The sequence below is a fragment of the Manis pentadactyla genome, chromosome 9, assembly GCF_030020395.1.
Source record: "Manis pentadactyla isolate mManPen7 chromosome 9, mManPen7.hap1, whole genome shotgun sequence".
NCBI lineage: Eukaryota > Metazoa > Chordata > Mammalia > Pholidota > Manidae > Manis > Manis pentadactyla.
In genome coordinates, this window is record NC_080027.1 from 126,033,384 (window position 1) to 126,051,645 (window position 18,262).

At 62.9% G+C, this 18,262-nt stretch overlaps 1 protein-coding gene across 1 annotated transcript in view; it reads left to right on the top strand.

The window, feature by feature from the left end:
• Nucleotides 1–18,262, top strand: part of KIF21B (kinesin family member 21B) — a 46,098-nt gene that overhangs the window by 18,043 nt on the left and 9,793 nt on the right. The window contains exons 9-28 of the mRNA XM_057508141.1: nucleotides 334–523; nucleotides 1,228–1,291; nucleotides 1,386–1,604; nucleotides 1,973–2,054; nucleotides 2,428–2,524; nucleotides 3,253–3,444; nucleotides 5,052–5,251; nucleotides 8,437–8,544; nucleotides 9,072–9,140; nucleotides 9,533–9,765; nucleotides 9,962–10,109; nucleotides 10,352–10,546; nucleotides 10,636–10,737; nucleotides 11,826–11,991; nucleotides 12,177–12,228; nucleotides 12,410–12,467; nucleotides 13,172–13,377; nucleotides 13,455–13,529; nucleotides 15,140–15,253; nucleotides 16,899–16,937. Of these exons, the coding sequence (XP_057364124.1) occupies nucleotides 334–523; nucleotides 1,228–1,291; nucleotides 1,386–1,604; nucleotides 1,973–2,054; nucleotides 2,428–2,524; nucleotides 3,253–3,444; nucleotides 5,052–5,251; nucleotides 8,437–8,544; nucleotides 9,072–9,140; nucleotides 9,533–9,765; nucleotides 9,962–10,109; nucleotides 10,352–10,546; nucleotides 10,636–10,737; nucleotides 11,826–11,991; nucleotides 12,177–12,228; nucleotides 12,410–12,467; nucleotides 13,172–13,377; nucleotides 13,455–13,529; nucleotides 15,140–15,253; nucleotides 16,899–16,937 (2,609 nt within the window). The remainder of the gene's footprint in view (nucleotides 1–333; nucleotides 524–1,227; nucleotides 1,292–1,385; nucleotides 1,605–1,972; nucleotides 2,055–2,427; nucleotides 2,525–3,252; nucleotides 3,445–5,051; nucleotides 5,252–8,436; nucleotides 8,545–9,071; nucleotides 9,141–9,532; nucleotides 9,766–9,961; nucleotides 10,110–10,351; nucleotides 10,547–10,635; nucleotides 10,738–11,825; nucleotides 11,992–12,176; nucleotides 12,229–12,409; nucleotides 12,468–13,171; nucleotides 13,378–13,454; nucleotides 13,530–15,139; nucleotides 15,254–16,898; nucleotides 16,938–18,262) is intronic.

An 18,262-nucleotide genomic window follows, 5' to 3' on the forward strand; every position in this document is an offset into this window, starting at 1 on the left:
CGCCCACTCAGTCATCTTGCACCCGGGCTTCCTGGCTCACTCATGCCCACGCCTGGGCCCCTCGGGGCCCGGCCCTTGAGTTAGCGTTTACGGGCACGTGAAGATGAGGGGAGAAAGGCAGGTCAAGACATGATTGTGGGAGCTTGGGAGAGCTGCTCACAGAATTTGGCCTTCTGCGTTGTCAAGGGGAGCCATGTAAGGTTTCTGAGCATTGGGAGTACAGGAGGTGTTTTAGGAACCTTGAGGCAGGGGGACTGGCAGTGCCCACCATTATCCCCCATCCCCTTTCTGAGCTCTGGCACCTGACTGCTCCTTGCCTGCCCCTCTTCCCAGGGGAAGAGGGTGATTGGGGAGGATGGCACCGAGGGCTACAGTGACCTGTTCCGGGAGAATGCCATGCTGCAGAAGGAGAATGGGGCACTGCGTCTGCGGGTGAAGGCCATGCAGGAGGCCATCGACACCATCAACAACCGCGTCACCCACCTCATGAGCCAGGAGGCCAACATGCTACTGGCCAAGGCTGGTGAGTCGGGGTGCGCCAGGCCGGCCCAGAGCACCAGAGGGCTAGGGCCCCTCTCCCCGTACCGACCCTGGGGTATTGGGCGGGCTGGCCCAGCCAGTCAGTTCACAGATCAACTATTTTTATGCATTTTTTTGAATCGATTTTAAAGCTTTTTTCTATGACACAAGCATATGTACAGTAAAGGGTTAAGGTCCCTGTCACTGAACTCTCCACCGCACGTCCTCTCTGCTTCGCACAAGCAGTTGGCTGCGCGTTTCTTCACCCCTTTCCCTGTACATTTGCTCCACATGTGGATACACGTGCTTATATAGTCATGTGTGTGAATACATATAACGTTTCTTTTTCTGTGTATGAGGTCATCTGCTTTGTCCTCTGACTCCCCTTTTCACTCGGCATTAACTTTAGAGATCTCTCTGTGTTAAAACATATAAACCTACTTAATTCTTTTAAACCACAGTGTTACGCAGGTGGTGATGATGAATGATTCATCCTAATGGCCTCTGTTGACAGACATGCGGTTGTTTCCATTTCTCACTGTTCCCAGAAGCGCTTGTACACATCTGTGCGCGGGCACAAGTCTTTCCTTGATTCAGATTCCTTTTTGGAAGAGGCCTCAGTGTGTCCCCCCACTGGAGGCACAGACGCCCCGCCGCGGCCTGTGCAGAGCCAGAGGTGCTTACCGCCGCTTTCCTCCCCGGGCCCAGGTGACGGCAACGAGGCCATCGGCGCTCTGATCCAGAACTACATCCGGGAGATCGAGGAGCTCCGGTGAGTGAGCCCGCCTGCCCCGGGGGGCTGGAGGGCCGCGGCCGGGCGGGCCGAGGGCAAGGCTGGCTCACCGGGCGGCTCGCCGTGCCCGCAGGACCAAGCTCCTGGAGAGTGAGGCCATGAATGAGTCCCTCCGCCGCAGCCTCTCTCGAGCCTCGGCCCGGAGTCCCTACTCCCTGGGTGCACCTCCGGGTGCCCCGGCCTTCGGCGGCAGCCCAGGCAGCTCCATGGAGGACGCCTCTGAGGTGATCCGCAGGGCCAAGCAGGACCTGGAGCGGCTCAAGAAGAAGGAGGTCAGGCAGCGGAGGAAAAGGTGAGCGGAGTGCAGCCCCCTCCCCGAGACCCCACCCCAGGGGCTCCCCCGGAGGCCCCCAGGAGGGTGCTGCCTGTGTCCAGCAGAGCCGCTCAGGGTTCCGGGGACCTCACTGAGCACTCTGCTCAGCCTTTTGGGCAGAAGCCCCCCAGCTCCCTCTGATGCCCTTCTCTCCCTGAGAAGAGGGAGGGGGGATTACACAGGTCAACTCTGGGTGGGGGGCTAAGGAAGAGTGGCTGGCGTCTCTGCAGGCCAGGAACCCATGCAGGGTCCTCTGGACGGGACACTCCTGCCCACGTCTTCCACCCAGTCCCCTGCTCAAGGCGGGCGCAGTCCCCTAACCTGGCCTGTCCTTCACTCCTGCGCAGCCCGGAGAAGGAGGCCTTCAAAAAGAGGGCAAAGCTGCAGCAGGACAACAGTGAGGAGACAGATGATAACGAGGGCGAGGAGGTGAGGGGCCGCCCTGCCTCCGCCCCCGCAGGCTCAGCCCCACAGCTGGCTGGGTGGGGGCCCCATCCCGTCCTGTGCAGAGGGGGAGGGCTTACGTCTGCCTCCCATCGGTCCAAATGCTTGCCAGGGTCTGTTTGCCCTGTGGCCTCCCTCCCTCTGTGCCCACCCATCCCTCGGGGGCTCTCCGGAAGGATCCTGCCTGGCTGCTGGAGCGGGAGGTGGGCGGTACTCCCCCAGGAGGGGTGGGTGCCAACTGTGGCCGCCCCACGCCCCACCCTCCGGACGCACCTGCTGTGTCCTCGGCCTCGCCCCTGCCTCCGGGCTCCCTCCCCGGAGGCCAGGCGCTGCCTGATGGGTGCTTGGTGCCCAGGAGGAGGAGGAGCGAGAGGAGAGCGGCTGCGAGGAGGAGGAGGAGGACTCGGGCAGCGAGGAGAGCTTGGCGGACTCGGACTCTGACCCCGAGGAGAAGGGTGTGTGTGTCGGGCAGGGCCGCTGGGCTGCACTGGGCCAGAGAAGGCTCGGGACACCCCCACCCCCCCGGCTGGGAGGCCCTGGGCCACATGCCCCTGGGGAGGGTCAGGCCCTGCCTGTGTTCTCAGAGACAGTGGACACCCAAGGCCCAGAACTGCAGGGCATGAAAACAATAACAACATTGATGCTGGTGTGGCATCAGACTCTTACGAGCTGGGCACTCACCATATGCCAGGCGCTGTGCTGAGCTGATGCTGGGCCGGCTCGTGCAGCCCTCACTGCACCTCTGGGCCTATTGTTGGGGGCTCGCCCCAGAAGAGCGGCCCAGAGAGGCCGGTGACTCTCCCCGGGTGGTCCCGCTGGTTCCAAAACCCACTCTCTGCATGGGGGCGGCTGCCCACCAGCCCTGCTCGCCGCCGTCTCTGACCCACAGCCCTGCAGGTCCCTCAGTCCTCACTCCCTCCTCTCGCCTGCCGGCTCCCATGTCCCATCAAGACCGGGGGACGTTGGCCTCTGGGCCATGCCGAGACCCCCACCCAGCTCCTACACCCACCCCTGCGTTCTGGGGGCCAGCCTGTCCCTGGGGCGCCCCGCCTGGTAGGACCCCGCGCAGTGGGACCTGCTGCTGCCTGTCGCCTCTGGCCTCTGACTCTCATCCCGGCTCAGCGCCCACCCCCCCACCGCCCCTGGCCCCTGGCCCCGGGTCAAGCCTGTCTCTGCCCCGCAGAGGTGAACTTCCAGGCGGACCTGGCGGACCTGACCTGCGAGATCGAGATCAAGCAGAAGCTGATCGACGAGCTGGAGAACAGCCAGCGGCGGCTGCAGACGCTGAAGCACCAGTACGAGGAGAAGCTGGTTCTGCTGCAGAACAAGATCCGGGACACGCAGCTGGAGCGCGACCGCGTGCTGCGGAACCTCAGTGAGGCCCGCGCTCTGCCCTCTGCACCCCCCCCCCACCATCCCGAGAGGCCCCCCGGCCACAGGCCCCTGGAGCTCCACCTGGGCTCCCGGGCAAAGGCTTCTGGCCATCAGACTGCGACCCTTGACCCACAGTCCAAAGTCCTTCTGTCTAACCCAGTTCTATGCTACATTTTATTATTAATCATCTTAGGTATTAGAATCCTTGTCTCCCTGGGCGCATGACTGATGGTCCTCGGCTTCTTTCCTGCACTCAGCTCCTGGGGCATTTTCCTTCGAACCTAAGTACAAACTTCCCACCCTCTGCCTTCCTTGCACTGGCCTTCAGCCCTCACATCTGAGTGCTCGTCCGTCCGTTCACTCATTCAGGCGACAGCTGTTGACCCCATCTGGCAGAGCAGATCATTCTAGGTGCTAGAGATTGTGGAGCGAGCGAACCCCCTGCCGCGTGGGGCGTGCATTCTGGGGAGAGACAGGCGTGCAGAGATAAGCAGGAGCAGTGGCATGCCCAGTGGGGATGAGCATTAGGGAAGAGACACAGCAGGAAGGACAGGGGTGGGGCTGGCATTTTTAAAAGGATGGTCGTGGAGGACTTCAGCAAGGTGACATCTGGGCAGACGTGTAGGAGACGAAATGGTGTTAAAGCAGAGTGAGTGAGGGGAAGAGCATTCCAGGCCGAGGGAACAGAGGATGCCAGGGCCCCGAGGTGGGAGTGTGCGCAGCGTGTTGGTGCCAGACAGCTGGAAGATGGGGATGGGACAGCAGCAAAGACAGGCTCAGAGAAGAAATGTGGCACCCGGTCATGTCATTGTGAGGACATTGCCTTTCTCTGAGGGAGGTGGGAAGATGTGGGGTGTGGAGAGAGGGATGGGATGTAAACTTTAAAAGCATTTTGGAAAGACCACTGTAGCTGCTGGAGCAAAACAGAAGTAGAAGCTTGAGGCCAGTTAGGAAACTGTTCTAAGGGTTACAGTGGAAGGGCGTTTGGACAGATGGTGAAGCGGCAAGGAGTGGTGGGGCTCCGGATGTATTTTGAAGGTGGAGACATTGACCGGGTGGGGATGTGAGAGGAGAGCCAGGTAAGTCACCTTCTGGAAGGACACTGAGATGGGGAAGACTGCAGGGGTCACGGGGTAGAGACTGGGGGCTTGGTTCTGTGCCAGTTTGAGATGGCTGTTACACATCCGCATGGAGACGTCTGTTGGCAGGTCGGGTAGGAGAGGCCAAGGGCTGAGGATCAGTTTATTCCTTCTGCTCCGGCCAACATCACGCTAGCTCTTGCCCTTCCACTGGCCCCAACCCTTTCCTCTAATCATGGGTCAGAACCAAGCCAGCATGAGTGGCCCTCACGAAGTCCCACGGGAAGCTGGTGCCCTGGGGCCCAGAGATCTGGCGATGAAAATACCCCCTGAAGGTCCAGTGGAATATCAGAGCAGGAAGGGTCCTTGGGCATCTTCTAGTCTGAGCCCTTCATTGTTAAAATGAGGCAGTAGGTGCAGAGAGGGGCGTGGCTTGCCCAGGGTCATGCCCCCCACCTGCCGTCTGAGCCCCCGGCCGCCAGGAGCCCTCGGGGCCGTGGCGCTGACTGCTGCCTCTTGCTGCCCTCAGGCACCATGGAGTGCTACACCGAGGAGAAGGCCAACAAGATCAAGGCCGACTATGAGAAGAGGCTGCGGGAGATGAACCGGGACCTGCAGAAGCTGCAGGCCGCGCAGAAGGAGCACGCGCGGCTGCTGAAGAACCAGTCCCGCTATGAGAGGGAGCTCAAGAAGCTGCAGGCCGAGGTGGCCGAGATGAAGAAGGCCAAGGTAGGCCCAAGGGGGTGCCGTGGGGTGTCTCCTTAGAATCCAGTTAAAAGGAATCACTGCTGTCGGTGTGGACAGTCTTCTTGACACACAGCATTGCCCGGTTCAACCCTGTCCTGGGTCTGGACACCGTCCCTTTAGCCGAGTATGTTGTCCAGGGTGAAGCCACCTTCCCCCAGTGAGGGGCAGGTGGGCATCTCCAGGGGACACTGCTCAACACTGCCCCCTGTGGCGGGAAGCGCCACCACAGTTTCCAGCCTGCGCTAAGGGCACGTGGGTCTCATTTATGCGATCTTTGCCTGCAATAACGATAATAGCGCCAGGAAACGCAGTTTGAGTGCCTACTGGGGCTAGGCGCCTGACACTTAAGATCATGTTCAGTCCTAAGGAGGCCCTCATGAAAGAAGTCCAATCACTCCTCCGGTGTGCGCGGGAAAGCCAGTTCCGCTCCCCGTGGTGGTGCTGGGATCCGCGCCGGCCAGTGTGTGTTGTGCGCGGCGCAGTGCCTCCCCCTTCTGCCTGCTGTCACTCAGTATTCTAGTCTCGGGCGTGCCGCCCACCCTGAGGTCCTGGCTTCTGGGCTCCAGCCTTCCGCCTCCTCACTCCCCGGGTGTGCCTCCACTCCTGCCTGGAGCCCAGCAGGGCTGCTCTGTGCCCACCCTGTGCCCGCCCTCCCGTGGCCTTCCTGGCCACAGCCCCTGGTGTACCCCCGCTCTCCACAGCCCGGGCCAGTTCCCCTGGTAAAACCCAGCACTTGGCAGCCCCGGCCAGCTGGGGCGGCCTGGCCTCAGGAACTGGCACCAGAGAGGGGCACGCTGGGTACTTGGGGGAGGCAGTATGCATTCTGGGCACCACCGGGAGCTGGTCCTCCTTGTGGACTCAACCGGTGCTGCCCAGCGAGTGGGGGAAGGGGGTGATGCGTGATGGTGGCGCAGGTGCTGGGAGGACGGGCGTCCTCGGCAATCGGCCAGGCCCAGCCACCCCTCCTGGGCAGGCTGTCCCCAGCACGCCTGGGCCACAGGTCCAGGGCCTCCGTCAGCCTAACCAGGGTGGAGACGGGCCCCGGCTTGCTGTTCTCAGACGGGCCTGCCTGGAGCTGGCCCCAAACGGCCCGCCTCCTCCTGCTCCTCCCCTGTGTGGTGTTGAGACAGGGCTGCGGAGGTGGGGCTGAAGGGACTTGGGGCACCCTGGCGCCCTCTGGTGGTGCAGAAGGGAGCGACCGGTGGGCCTTTGGCTGGGGGTTGGGGTGGGGGCGCACGCATCTGAGGCCACTTCTGTGGCGGCTCCTGGGCCAGTCCTCACTCTGTGTCCCCTGGAGGTGCCCTGGCTGATAGCTCTGTGGGCGGCCCCTGCCTGTCCCAGCCAGGGACACCCCAGCTGCAGTGGCCCTACCGTAGATCGTCGTGAGGGAGGATCCTCGCATGGCCCGGAAGCCGGATGTCTGAAGGACAGAGGACGCGCGTGTGTCCCTGGGCTTCACTCTCCAGGTGGCTGGCGCTCTGCCCATAGCCTGTGCTCTCGTGAGCCAGGCTAGAGGTTGAAAAGAACCTTCCAGAGGTACCCCTGGGCTTCTGCTGGAAGGACAGAGTGTGCAGGAGCCATGGATTCTAACCAGATGCCATGAGAGCCAGCACCCCAGAGCCGCCACCCCTGCCCCCCGCCCCCACAGCGCAGCAGCAGGGCCCACGGAGTCACGGGACTCTGGGGTGCATCCACAGTCACCACGGTCCCTAGGAGGGGGAAACTGCTTACTTGCAATCCATGGTGGGATGCTGGGCTCACGTGCTGTGGCCCGTTTCAGCACTGTCGGTGCCTGCAGTGTGCCCGCCCTTCCTGAGACCGCTGCCTCTGTGATGACCTCCATAGAGGTCCAGGGCTGATGGGCAGATGGCCTTTGTCCAGGAGGACACAGTTCCTCCCCAGGAGCCTCTGACCCCTGACCCCAGAAGACACCTGCCATCTCAGATTTGCACGTGACATCTCTGGTGGGCTGGGGCTTCCAGTCCACTCTCGGCCATGTTGGGTTGGTGTGAGTCCTAGTCCTTTGGGAGAACGATCATTCTGGACCCCAGAGACCCGGCTGCAGTGGGCCCTCCTATTCTGCGTGGACGCCCCCAGCACAGCCTGACCTTCAAGGAAGAAGCCGACCCCGCCAGACCCCGGCCCTTGGAGCCTCCCTCCCTCCCACGCCATTGCCTCTCATGACTGTCCCCAGGCCATGCAGGCTGCTAACCTTCCTAGTGATGTCTGAGGCCTTGGTGGCAGAGATGGAACCACCCTCCACGTGATCATCACGCACCCAACCAGGGAAAGTGTCTACAGCCCTGCGTACGTTGCACTCTGGTGCTTCGGGCACCAGGACTTGGCGGGAGCACACGCCCCAGGTCCATGGCGCTCCGCCGCGTTGGGCCGACTGCAGCCACACTGATGGTGCTCTCTGTGCCTCCGGCCACCCCACTGAGGACTGTAGGCTCCAGGCTCTCTCTGTACCTGGTCACTCGCTTTGCTCTGAACTGCCATGGTCAGTCCCAGCCCTGGGACTGAAAGTAAGAGCCAGATCTTGGGGGCAAATGACCCGGGCTGGAAGTCTGGTCAGGCAATGCTGAGTCGTTGTGTGACTTTATGAGTGATAGTGTTATGACTCTTAAGTTGGTGTGTCTCTTTGAGGCTCGTTTCCTCTTATGAAACGGGGTGACAACACTGTTCTCGAATGACTGTCACGCAGACCATGCTGGGTGTGGGGCATGTTCTCCGTAAATGGTGCTGGCTTACATTGCTGTCCCTGCGAGCCTGGCCCTGACCTCACCCTCTGGGGGAGAGGGACGGGTTCCATCAGGTGGGATTACTTGCCTCCAGCAGTGCAGGTGGTCCTAGCATGGCCAGACCCAGAATGGGCTTTGGGTGAGGCCACAGGGGCTGAGACTTTCAGGGCAGTGGAGGCCCTTGCAGAGTGGTGGCACCTGCAGGCTGGGCTGGCAGTAAGGCCGCGCCTTCCAGCAGGTGGCCCAGGTGCTGGAGCAGCTCAAGTCTTGCAGGGAGAGGTCAGACCCCTCCCTCCAGACCCCCCGAGCCTGAGCCAGTGCTGCCTGGCAGCTTCCCCCTGCCCAGCGTCCTTGGAGCCGGCCACTCCCCGGAGGGTGTGAGCCGCCTGCCCAGCCCTGCCTCACAGCCGCCTCTGTGCGCCCCAGGTGGCCCTGATGAAGCAGATGCGGGAGGAGCAGCAGCGCCGGCGGCTGGTGGAGACCAAGAGGAACCGCGAGATCGCCCAGCTCAAGAAGGAGCAGCGGCGACAGGAGGTGAGGGGTGGCCAGCGAGGGTCCCTGAGCCTTCAGCCCCCACCGCCAGCCTCCCTGGTGCTGGGCTGCCCCTCCGGCCAAGCAGGCCCGGGCTCCCGCGCTCCTGAGTGGTGGAGGTCTCACCGGGGCAGAGCGCAGCACGGCGCAGAAGGGCAGGACCACTGAGGGTGTCCAGCCCCTGTGCTGTCCGGGGGAGGGTCTCCATCCCGGAGAGGGCAGGACCTTGCCCAGGGTCACCAGCAAGCCAGAGCTAGGACTGTGCGGCGTCCAGCCTTGAGTCCTCCGGTCCAGGGCTCCTTGCTCGTGGTGGGGAGAAGAGGACGGGCGAATTGCCTTTGCAGAGAAAGGGGCCTGCACTGTGACCCCTGGGAAAGGGAACCAAGCCCTTGGTCCCCTCTCATCAGCGAGAACGGCCCTGAAGCCCAGGCATTCACCCTTGGGGCTGGCCAGGCCTTCCTCATCCCAGCCTGGGCAGAACAGGCTTAGGTGTCTAAGGTGGTCCCCGGCGCCCCCTCCCTCACCTGCAGTTTCAGATCCGAGCTCTGGAGTCCCAGAAGCGGCAGCAGGAAATGGTGCTGAGGAGGAAAACCCAGGAGGTGAGCAGGGCCCCCACCTCCCGCGTGCACCTGCCCTGCTCCCCTCTGGCTTCTGCAGGTGGGGGGTGCGAGGCTAGCCTGCAGTCCCAGGTCTGGCTCCTCCGCTCAGCGAGTGGGCTTGTGAGGCCCGTGCAAGGGGCCTTTCTCAGCGAGAGAGCTGAGGCCCGCGGGCCGTCTGTAGGTGCCCGACCCACAGGCGTGAGATGTCACTTAAAAAGGGGAAGTCTCTTTGTGTCCCCACATGAGACAGACCCCTTGGCCCTCGCTCAGCCCCAGGCCCAGGCCGGGTTGGAGCAGCCCCTGTGTGCTGCCTGCCTTGCGCCCCCCCAGTCGGCGTTTCCGTGGGCTCCAGGACACCCCATTCACTGGGCCCCTCTTCTCTTGACCCCCAGGTTTCTGCTCTGAGGCGCCTGGCCAAGCCCATGTCCGAGCGGGTGGCGGGGCGCGCAGGGCCAAAGCCGCCCATGCTGGATTCGGGGGCCGAGGTCTCTGCCAGCACGACCTCGTCGGAGGCCGAGTCGGGTGCCCGCTCCGTCTCCAGCATCGTGCGCCAGTGGAACCGCAAAATCAACCACTTCTTGGGGGACCACCCTGGGCCCACTGTCAATGGCACCCGCCCCACCAGGTAAGGTGGGCAGGTGGTACCCTGGCCTGTGTAGGCAGAGGGGGTGGAAATGTGGGGGCGGGACCTGGGAGAGGCGAGCTCCAGGGAAGTGTGGCCCTGTGATGCGTCCCCAAGCCTGTCGGCTCCAGGTAGGAGCTCCGTGGAGCTGCGGGGGTCGAGACTGGTCCCATCCAATCCCCTTGGCCTTGTCTCCCAGAAAGAAGTTCCAGAAGAAAGGGGCCAGCCAGAGCTTCAGTAAGGCTGCGAGGCTCAAGTGGCAGTCACTGGAGCGCCGGATCATCGACATTGTCATGCAGAGGATGACCATCGTCAACCTGGAGGCCGACATGGAGCGGCTCATCAAGGTGGGCCCTGGTGGCCCGGGCGGCCTGGCCCCGGCCTCCCGTCCCCCCCACTTCCGCTCTGCCTGTCCGCCGCCACTGCTGACTTCTCTGGCTCTTCAGACCCGTCCGTGGCCCCTCTCCCCCTGCTCCCTGTGCCTGCCCTGGAAGCCAGAGGTGCAGGGGGTCCCCAGGGGCCGACCTCCAGGGAGCCGAGGGCGCAGCTGGGCAGCAGCCTGAGGCCTGTCCCCCACCCCCACCCCCAGAAAAGGGAGGAGCTCTTCCTCCTGCAGGAGAACCTGCGGAGGAAGCGGGAGCGGCTGCAGGCTGAGAGCCCCGAGGAGGAGAAGGGGCTGCAGGAGCTGGCTGAGGAGATCGAGGAGCTGGCGGCCAACATTGACTACATCAATGACAGCATCACGGACTGCCAGGCCACCATCGTGCAGCTGGAGGAGACCAAGGTGCCAGGCCGGGCCAGGGCCAGGGCGGAGGCCAGAGGGCCGCGTGGGTGGGCAGGGCAGCCGAGCAACGGGGTCTCCGCCTCCTGTAGGAGGAGCTGGACTCCACAGACACATCGGTGGTCATCAGCTCCTGCTCCCTGGCCGAGGCCCGCCTCCTGCTGGACAACTTCCTCAAGGCGTCCATCGACAAGGCGAGTGGCAGCACCCCCGCCCCCAGGCAGGGCCAGTGGGCACAGATGCCTCTGTGGGCTGCCCTCACGGTGCGGCCAGGGTCTGGTTCCTCCTGGCCTGCGGCATTTACAGGCTCGAGCAGGCTGCCTACCCCCGGGCCTCCTATTCCAGATAAAGCCGGGGTGATGACGGCTTATGACATGACTTTAATGAGATGATGCATGCAAGGGGCTTGGCGTGGCACCTGGCACAGAGCAGGGCTGGGCTTGAGTCTGCTGAATGCGGAGGGAGAAGTGTGTCTGTATGTTGGGGTGGGGCAGAGAGAGAGAGACAGACAGACAGACCGCGTTCCACCCAGAAATGTTTACACAGAACATCGGGTGTCCCCAGGTGTCCCGGGCTCCCCCCTTTCCCCGACAGCTGGCCAGAGGATGCGCCTCCTTCCCCTGGGGCCTGCGGCCTCTGGGGACAGACACCATCAGTGTGCACACAGTGTAACGGGAGGGGGTGGGGAAGCTGCCCTCCTGGTCCCCTCGGTGTCCCAGTGAGCTCTCCGCTCCGCTCCCTGTCTCGGGAGCACGTCAGGCTGCTGGCACGCACTGGGCAGCCCACACAGTGCAGCGGGATTGCCTCCAGTGTGGAGACCAAAGTCCGAGAGCAGGGTCCGGGCAGGGCCGGTTCCTGCCGAGCCCTCTCTGCTCGGCCTGTGCATGACTGTCACTCTATGCGTGGCTGTCCCTGTGTGGGGGTCTGTGTCCTAATGTCCTCTCGAAGGACACCAGTCATGTCGGTGACTTCATTTCACCTTGATTACCTCTTTAAAAACCATCCCCATATACAGTCACATTCTGAGGGCCTGGGGATTAGAGATTCAACATACGCATTTTGGGGGTCACAGTTTGGCCCAGACCACGCAATGTGTCCTAAGGTGGCCTCCACTAATACATGGACAGTGAAGGGGGTGGGAGGGCATCTCAGGTCTGGGCAGGCACAGGGGATGCCTAGGCCCCCCAAGGTGCCTTGCTGCAGGCGGGCTGCGTGGAGCAGTGCTGGGGTGGCCTCAGACCCCGGCAGGAAGGTGACCCTAGGACTTGCTCCCCACCCTCAGGGGCTGCAAGTGGCACAGAAGGAGGCCCAGATACGGCTGCTGGAGGGACGGCTGAGGCAGACAGACATAGCGGGCTCCTCTCAGAACCACCTGCTCCTGGGTGCCCTGCGCGAGAAGGCTGAGGCGCACCCTGAGCTGCAGGCCCTCATCTACAACGTGCAGCAGGGTACGTGGGCATGGGCAAGGGCTTGCAGCTCTAGGTGTCCCAGGCTCCCGGCTCCTCCCTCGGAGACCCTTGCTTCCCCGGAGGCATGCGTCTGCCCCAGTGGGTGAGATGTGGCGGGAAGGCCGTCCCACCTGCCCTCACCCTGCGGGAGCTCTCTCAGCCCTCCTGCCCCCTCCCTCCCACAGAGAACGGCTATGCCAGCACGGATGAGGAGGTCTCGGAATTCTCCGAGGGGAGGTGAGTTTCCCAGCTGGAGTGGGAAGCTGACTCTCAGCATGAACCTGGGGTGGGGGCTGGGGAGTCGCCAGAGGGTCCCAGGGCTAAGCCTGGGCTGGGGGCCCTTTGGGGCACATGCGTCTAAGGCCCAGAGAGCCAGAACGGCGGACATCAGAACCCAGAACCCTCTCTCCTTCCTTAGCTTCTCGCAGTCGTTCACCATGAAAGGCTCCACCAGCCACGATGACTTCAAGTTCAAGGTGAGCTGCTGCAGGGCGGGCCTCCCCACAGCCTGGCCCCCACCTTCCTGTGGCTTGGCCCCCACCCTGAGCCCGGACCCAGTATTGCCTCCCGTGGGAGGAGGTCCGAGAGGGACTTCGCCTGGAACTGGTGTGCTGCAGTGTGACCTGTTACAGCCCGTTCCTTCTGACGTGGGTGGAAGGAGGGAGAAGTGGCCGTGACACCATCCCAGCCAGGGGCCCTGCTTTCAGTAACCCTCCCCTGCCCCAACTCCAGACGCTGCCTTGTGCTGCAAGTCAAAGACCGACTCTAGACTGCTAGCTCTGCAGCATGCAGATCGCTGAGCCAACAGTGTGGGAGTCGGCGGCGGGCAGCTTCCCTACCAGCCTGAACCCAAACAGGATTTATTAGAGAGAGAACGGGAAAGGAACTGCAGAATGGGAACAGCGAAGGGCATGGTTTGTGGGTAAACTGGTTAGCTGGTGCCCGGCGAAGCAGCCGGTCTGGGCGTCCTGCGTTTGCACAGGCCAAACAGCAGCAGAACCATGCAGCTGCCTCGGGGTCTCCGGGAGCTCGAGAGGCGGTCCTGGTGCTGCTTGAGGGTTCCTCCTGCTCGCCGCTCCCCCTGGGCCAGTGGCGCCTTCCCGGGCTGGACTCTCCTCGCTGCCTGTCGCTGTGCATCCTGCTTGGGCAGGCCTGCCTACTGCAGCCCTTCCTTTCCCAGGGCGAGCCCAAGCTGTCTGGCCAGATGAAGGCGGTGTCGGCTGAGTGCCTGGGCCCCCCGCTGGACATCTCCACCAAGAATATCACCAAGTCCCTGGCTTCCCTCGTTGAGATCAAAGAGGACGGAGTGGGCTTCTCCATCCGTGACCCCTACTACCGGGACGAGGTCTCGCGCACCATCAGCCTGCCCACCAAAGGGAGCACTTTGTGAGGAGAGGGGCCAGGCCGTGGGGCAGGGTGGGCAGGGAGTCAGGTCTGGGCCTCACGGAGCCCTTGTGTTCCAGCCCCCGGCAGTCCCGAGGCACAGACACGTCCCCTCTGACCCGAAGGAAGTCGTATGACCGAGGGCAGCCTATCAGGTGAGAGCATGTTCCAGAGCCTGACCGGGTCGCTGCCCGTCCGGTCCCTGGACGCACGATTCACTGCATGTTCACCCACTTCCTGGGGCACCGTGTATGCCCTTTAGTCCTGGCCAGGCTGTCATCGGCTTCCCCTGCTGGTCCCCTCCCCAGCCTGTTGGGTGGGCTCCAATAAGCACCTTTGAACTGGGTGGCCAAGGCTGCTGCCAAAGATGGCCGGCTGACGGGCACCCCACCCTGGGGGCTGTCTTGTGGCTTGCGCTGGTGTTGTACTGATGTGCTCCAGCCCCTTTTCACTTCCACGGGTCCTTGGGAAACTTCAGCCCTTTCCAAAGTCTTGTCTTGTGAGAGGAGCAGAGGCTTAAAGGAAAATGATCGCATATCGGCCAAGCCTGCAGCTGCTCAGCCCCTTACAGGACCAGGCCCACAGAGCCTCTGCACAGCAGCTGGTGCCTCTGAGGGTCCTGCGGCCCCTGCACCTAAGCTTCTGAGAGGTTTGGTGGCTTGCCCCAGGTCACACAGCTAAATAGTGGAAGACCAGGGGCTCAAGATGACCTTGTCCACTGACCCGGCGGAAGGCGAGGGGCAGATGTGCTCAGCTCCCAGCCCAGCCTCCCGTCCAGGGCCCGGGCAGATGTGCATGCCAGTGGCTCACAGAGGGGCCTCTGGCAGGGAGGCCCTGCCAGGAAGTCTGTACACGTGGGGCCTCACGGGCCGTCCCTTCACCTGCTGAGAGAACACGCAAGTCGCGGTCAGAGGGATTTAGGCTGAGCTCCTGATGACTCTCCAGGGCGAGGGGGGTTGCGGCTAAGCCTAGTGATGGCTCTCCAAATAGGTGGATCTCGGGCTCCAGGAATGGCAGTGCGGCGAGGTCTTACACGCTTCCCCTGCGGCACAGCGGGGTCTCTGTCCCCACAGTAGTTCTGTCCCATAAAGTCGGGCTCTTGTGAGCCCCCAACATTTTCATCCACTGGTCAGTACGTGACCTTGTATGTGTTTCTATTTAAAGACACCTTGATATATATATATTGTTGGTTCACTGACATAAACTTGTCGCCAATGGCACGGTAACTCACGCCTGAATGAAGCCTTTCTAGCACGTTTTCTCCACAAGGCACATTGCAGCCTTCACGTGCTCACAGACACCAGATGGCATGTCAGTGCAATGCTTGGCTTCGTCTTAGATGGTGACGTCACCAGGAAAAAGCACAGAAGTGCAAAAAAGTGTGGCACTAAATAGACCACAGAAAGGCCACTTGTTTATAGAATGAGCCGCAGCAAGAGGGCAGACGGCCTCCTCGCTTGACCTTGGGGGGCATGTGTGCATTTGCAGACTCAGCTATTTGCAGCTCTCCTCTTACCTGCAAACGGCCCCAAAGCCCTGTGCGTGTGGTTTGGGGGTCACACCTACATCTCAGCGATCTGTGAATTCCCACCTGGGTCTGTGAACATAAGGGTGGACTGTTTAAGGACAGCCTCTGGGGCTCAGCTGGGAGTTGGGCTCTAGGCCGACCACTGGGGCAGAAGGTGGTGCTGGGAGCTCGGCGTGTGTGAGCCCACGGGGAGAGCTGTGGTCACTAATAGCTGCTGCTCTCTGTCCCACTCACTAGGTCCACAGATGTGGGGTTCACGCCCCCCTCGTCCCCTCCCACTCGGCCCCGTAATGACCGCAATGTATTCTCTCGTCTCACCAGTAATCAGAGCCAAGGGTCAGCGCTGGACAAGTAAGAGCCAGGGTGGGCCGGGGAGGGTGCTGACGGGGGAAGGGGCCTGTGGGCCTAGCTGCAGGCGGGTCTGGGGCAGCCAGACAGACCCTGACTGTGATATTCAGTGCCTCGGAGAGATGAGGCCCCGTGGCCCTGGCCTGACAGCCGACTGTGGACCCCTCCCTTCCGCCAGAGCATGCTGGGACTCAGGAGAGGGCAGAAGGAAGCCGCGGGGCCGGGGGCCAGGGGCCAGGGTCAGTCAGGTGGGAATGGCTGTGCACATCGGGCGCCCCAGAGGGCCACCCCAGAACACCCTCAAGGCCTCTGCTGCTGAATCCTTGATTCTTTGCATCTCCTCTGAGCCTCTTCCTTCCGCTTCAGCCACTCCCTGTCCCCAGCGGCCCTTCTGCATTCCAGCACAAAGAGACCCCCCTGACTACCCTCACGTGGCCAGGCCAGCTCAGCCTGTCCCTACAGCTCCCGTGGAGCTGCCAGGCCTGCAGTGGCATGGTGGACACTCACAGCAACCCACATGCAGAAGGCGCCCTCAGGCCGCACCTGCCTTCACACTGTGATCTCCCTGCCATGAGATGGTCTTCCCTATTTTACAGAAGAGGACACGAGGTTCAGAGAGGACCTGAGGATGGCCACCTAGAAAGTGGCAGAGCTGAGCCCAGAACCAGAGGTTCTGACAGACACCAGCATGTGTTCCTAACAGCAGGACTCTGCTTTGGGAGAGGGGGACCCCGACCTCCATGTGTTCCTCCCAGAGCTCCCTACCCTGCTGGGCCCCACCCCAGCCCCCCAGCTCTCTGCAGCCCCCAAGAGGGCCCCTCTCTTGACTCCCAGAAATCTCCTCTGCCCTGGGGACAGGGCGTCCTTCAGGGGCGCCCAGGCCAGAAAGCGATAGTCCTTGTGCCTGGTGCCTGACACCTGCTCATCCTGTAGAAATATCCCCGCCTCAGGCCCTTTCCTAAGCCCCCCTTGGCTCAGCATCCGTTGCAGGAGGAATGTACCAAGCCTGACCTGCGCCCGCCCAGGAGCGCCCATGACTTTACCTTTGACAGCTCCCTTTTTTGGAAGTACTGGGGTGGGACTCGGGCCTCCTAGCTTGGTGGGCTCCCGGGCCAAGTCCTGTCCAATGTCCAGGTCTCAGAGCCCACGTGTGGTACAGACCCAGCTCCTAGGCACGTCCCAGTAGGCTCTCCGGGGACAGGGGGCTTTGTAAACAAGGCAGTTCCTGAAGAATTGCTTGAAGAAGCCAGCTCCCAGGCAGGAGTCGGACAGGCATGGCTTCCCCTGGCTTTGGGCAGATTTGAGCCCTGCTGGGCTGGGGCCGGTGCCCCCAGCTTGTGCAGTGGGGCAGCCAGAGAGCTTGGAACCAGCTAATGGCCCACAAACTCTCCCCAGAATGTGAGCCCGGCTCACCCACCTCTCCCTGTGGACCCGCCTCCCTCCTCCCCGCCAGCCGAGGGTGTCCCCGGCTCCCTGGCCTGCTGGCACCCACCTCCCCTCCTGCTCCCATCTGAGCGCCCCCCTTCCGCCTTCTCTCTGCCCCTGGAGAGAATAACCCGCCTTCTGCCCCCCTGCGCTGCTGCCCCTGCCGTCCCCTGTGTGTCTTTTCCTCTCTCCCCCTAATCCAGCTAATTCTCTGCCCTCCCAGGTCTGATGACAGCGACTCCTCTTTGTCGGAGGTCCTGAGGTACACGCGGAAGTCTGCTGCTCGCTTCCCTGGTGCTCGCTGTCCTCGCCCTCCTCTCCGTCTTCCCCGCGCACCCCTGCCCCGTGCACCCCGGCCCGCATGTGTGCCTGCCCCGCTCTCCCAGACCTCTTCCTTCCCCACAGGTTCCTCCCTCCAGGGTGGCTGCGTGGCCTGTGCACCAGGCTGGCTGGAGCCGGGGGCTTGGGGAGGGGTGTGCAGTCGCTTGTGGCAGGCCCTGTTCCCTTCCCCTTCGTCACTGGGGAGGGAGGGGCGGTGCATGGGCACTCGGGGCTTGGGCTGGGGCTGAGCTCTGCCGAGGGGACAGGGGCATGGGAAACCAGAAAGGCCCGGGGCCTGCGGGAGCAGCGGGGTGCGGCTCCTCGGGGGGGTGTTGGTGCCTGTCCCCGCATCCCTGTGACCTGCTCAGTTTGTGCCAGTGGGGTATGCGCTTCCAACCTCGGCTCTGAGAAGCGTAGCAAGCGAGGACTTGCCCACAGCCCACCTCTGCTGGCCCACAGACCGGGAGCGCCAGGGAGCCTCCTCTCCCAGCTTGCGGGTGACCAGAGGCCAGGTCCCCCAGCCACCTCACCGGGGGAGCAGGTCCCAGCACCTGGTCAGCCAGAGCCCCTCATGGGCAGCAGGCCAGCCAGGCTGAGGCTCCCCCCTGCTCCCCCACTGCGCCTCCCGCCCAGGGTGTTGATGGCTCTGTAAGCCCTCCTCTGGGCAGCACGGCTTTGCCACTGCGACCTGCTCACCAGCCACCAGCCTGTCTCGCCAAGAGGGGTGTCATTTTGACGCACTTCCCGCAGCAGTCTTGGGCTGCTTCCCCGCCACACAGTGGGGCCCAGCCAGCCTCAGAGGCAGGGAGCCAGGGCTGTGGGGGACCGTTCATGGCTGGGTGACACCTGGCTGACAGCTGGACTTGTCTGATTGCCAGCCGCACGGTGGGGGACAACTCAGTCCGTGGAGCTGTGAGAAACACTGGGTGCAGGGGACGCTGGCCACGTCAGTGCGCCCTGGCCCCAGCGCTGCCGTCAGATGCGGCTGCCTCTCTGGAGAAGAGCTAGAACCTGTTACCAGACCTGCCCATGACTCAGCCAGGGCCTCGTTACAAAGACCCTCACTGAGAAAAAGCCCTTCCTCTCAGGACCCCTGGGGGGCTGTTGCAGAAGCTGCTCTTCCCCAGGATAAGCCTCCTCCCCTCCCCCAGCATGTTCCCCAGAGCCAGAAGGTGCCACCCCAGGTCCACATGCCGCATTCCCCCGAAGGGCCCAGAATTCTAACCCAGAGCTGAGTGGGGGTTCCCTCAAGGGTTTAGGCCTCTT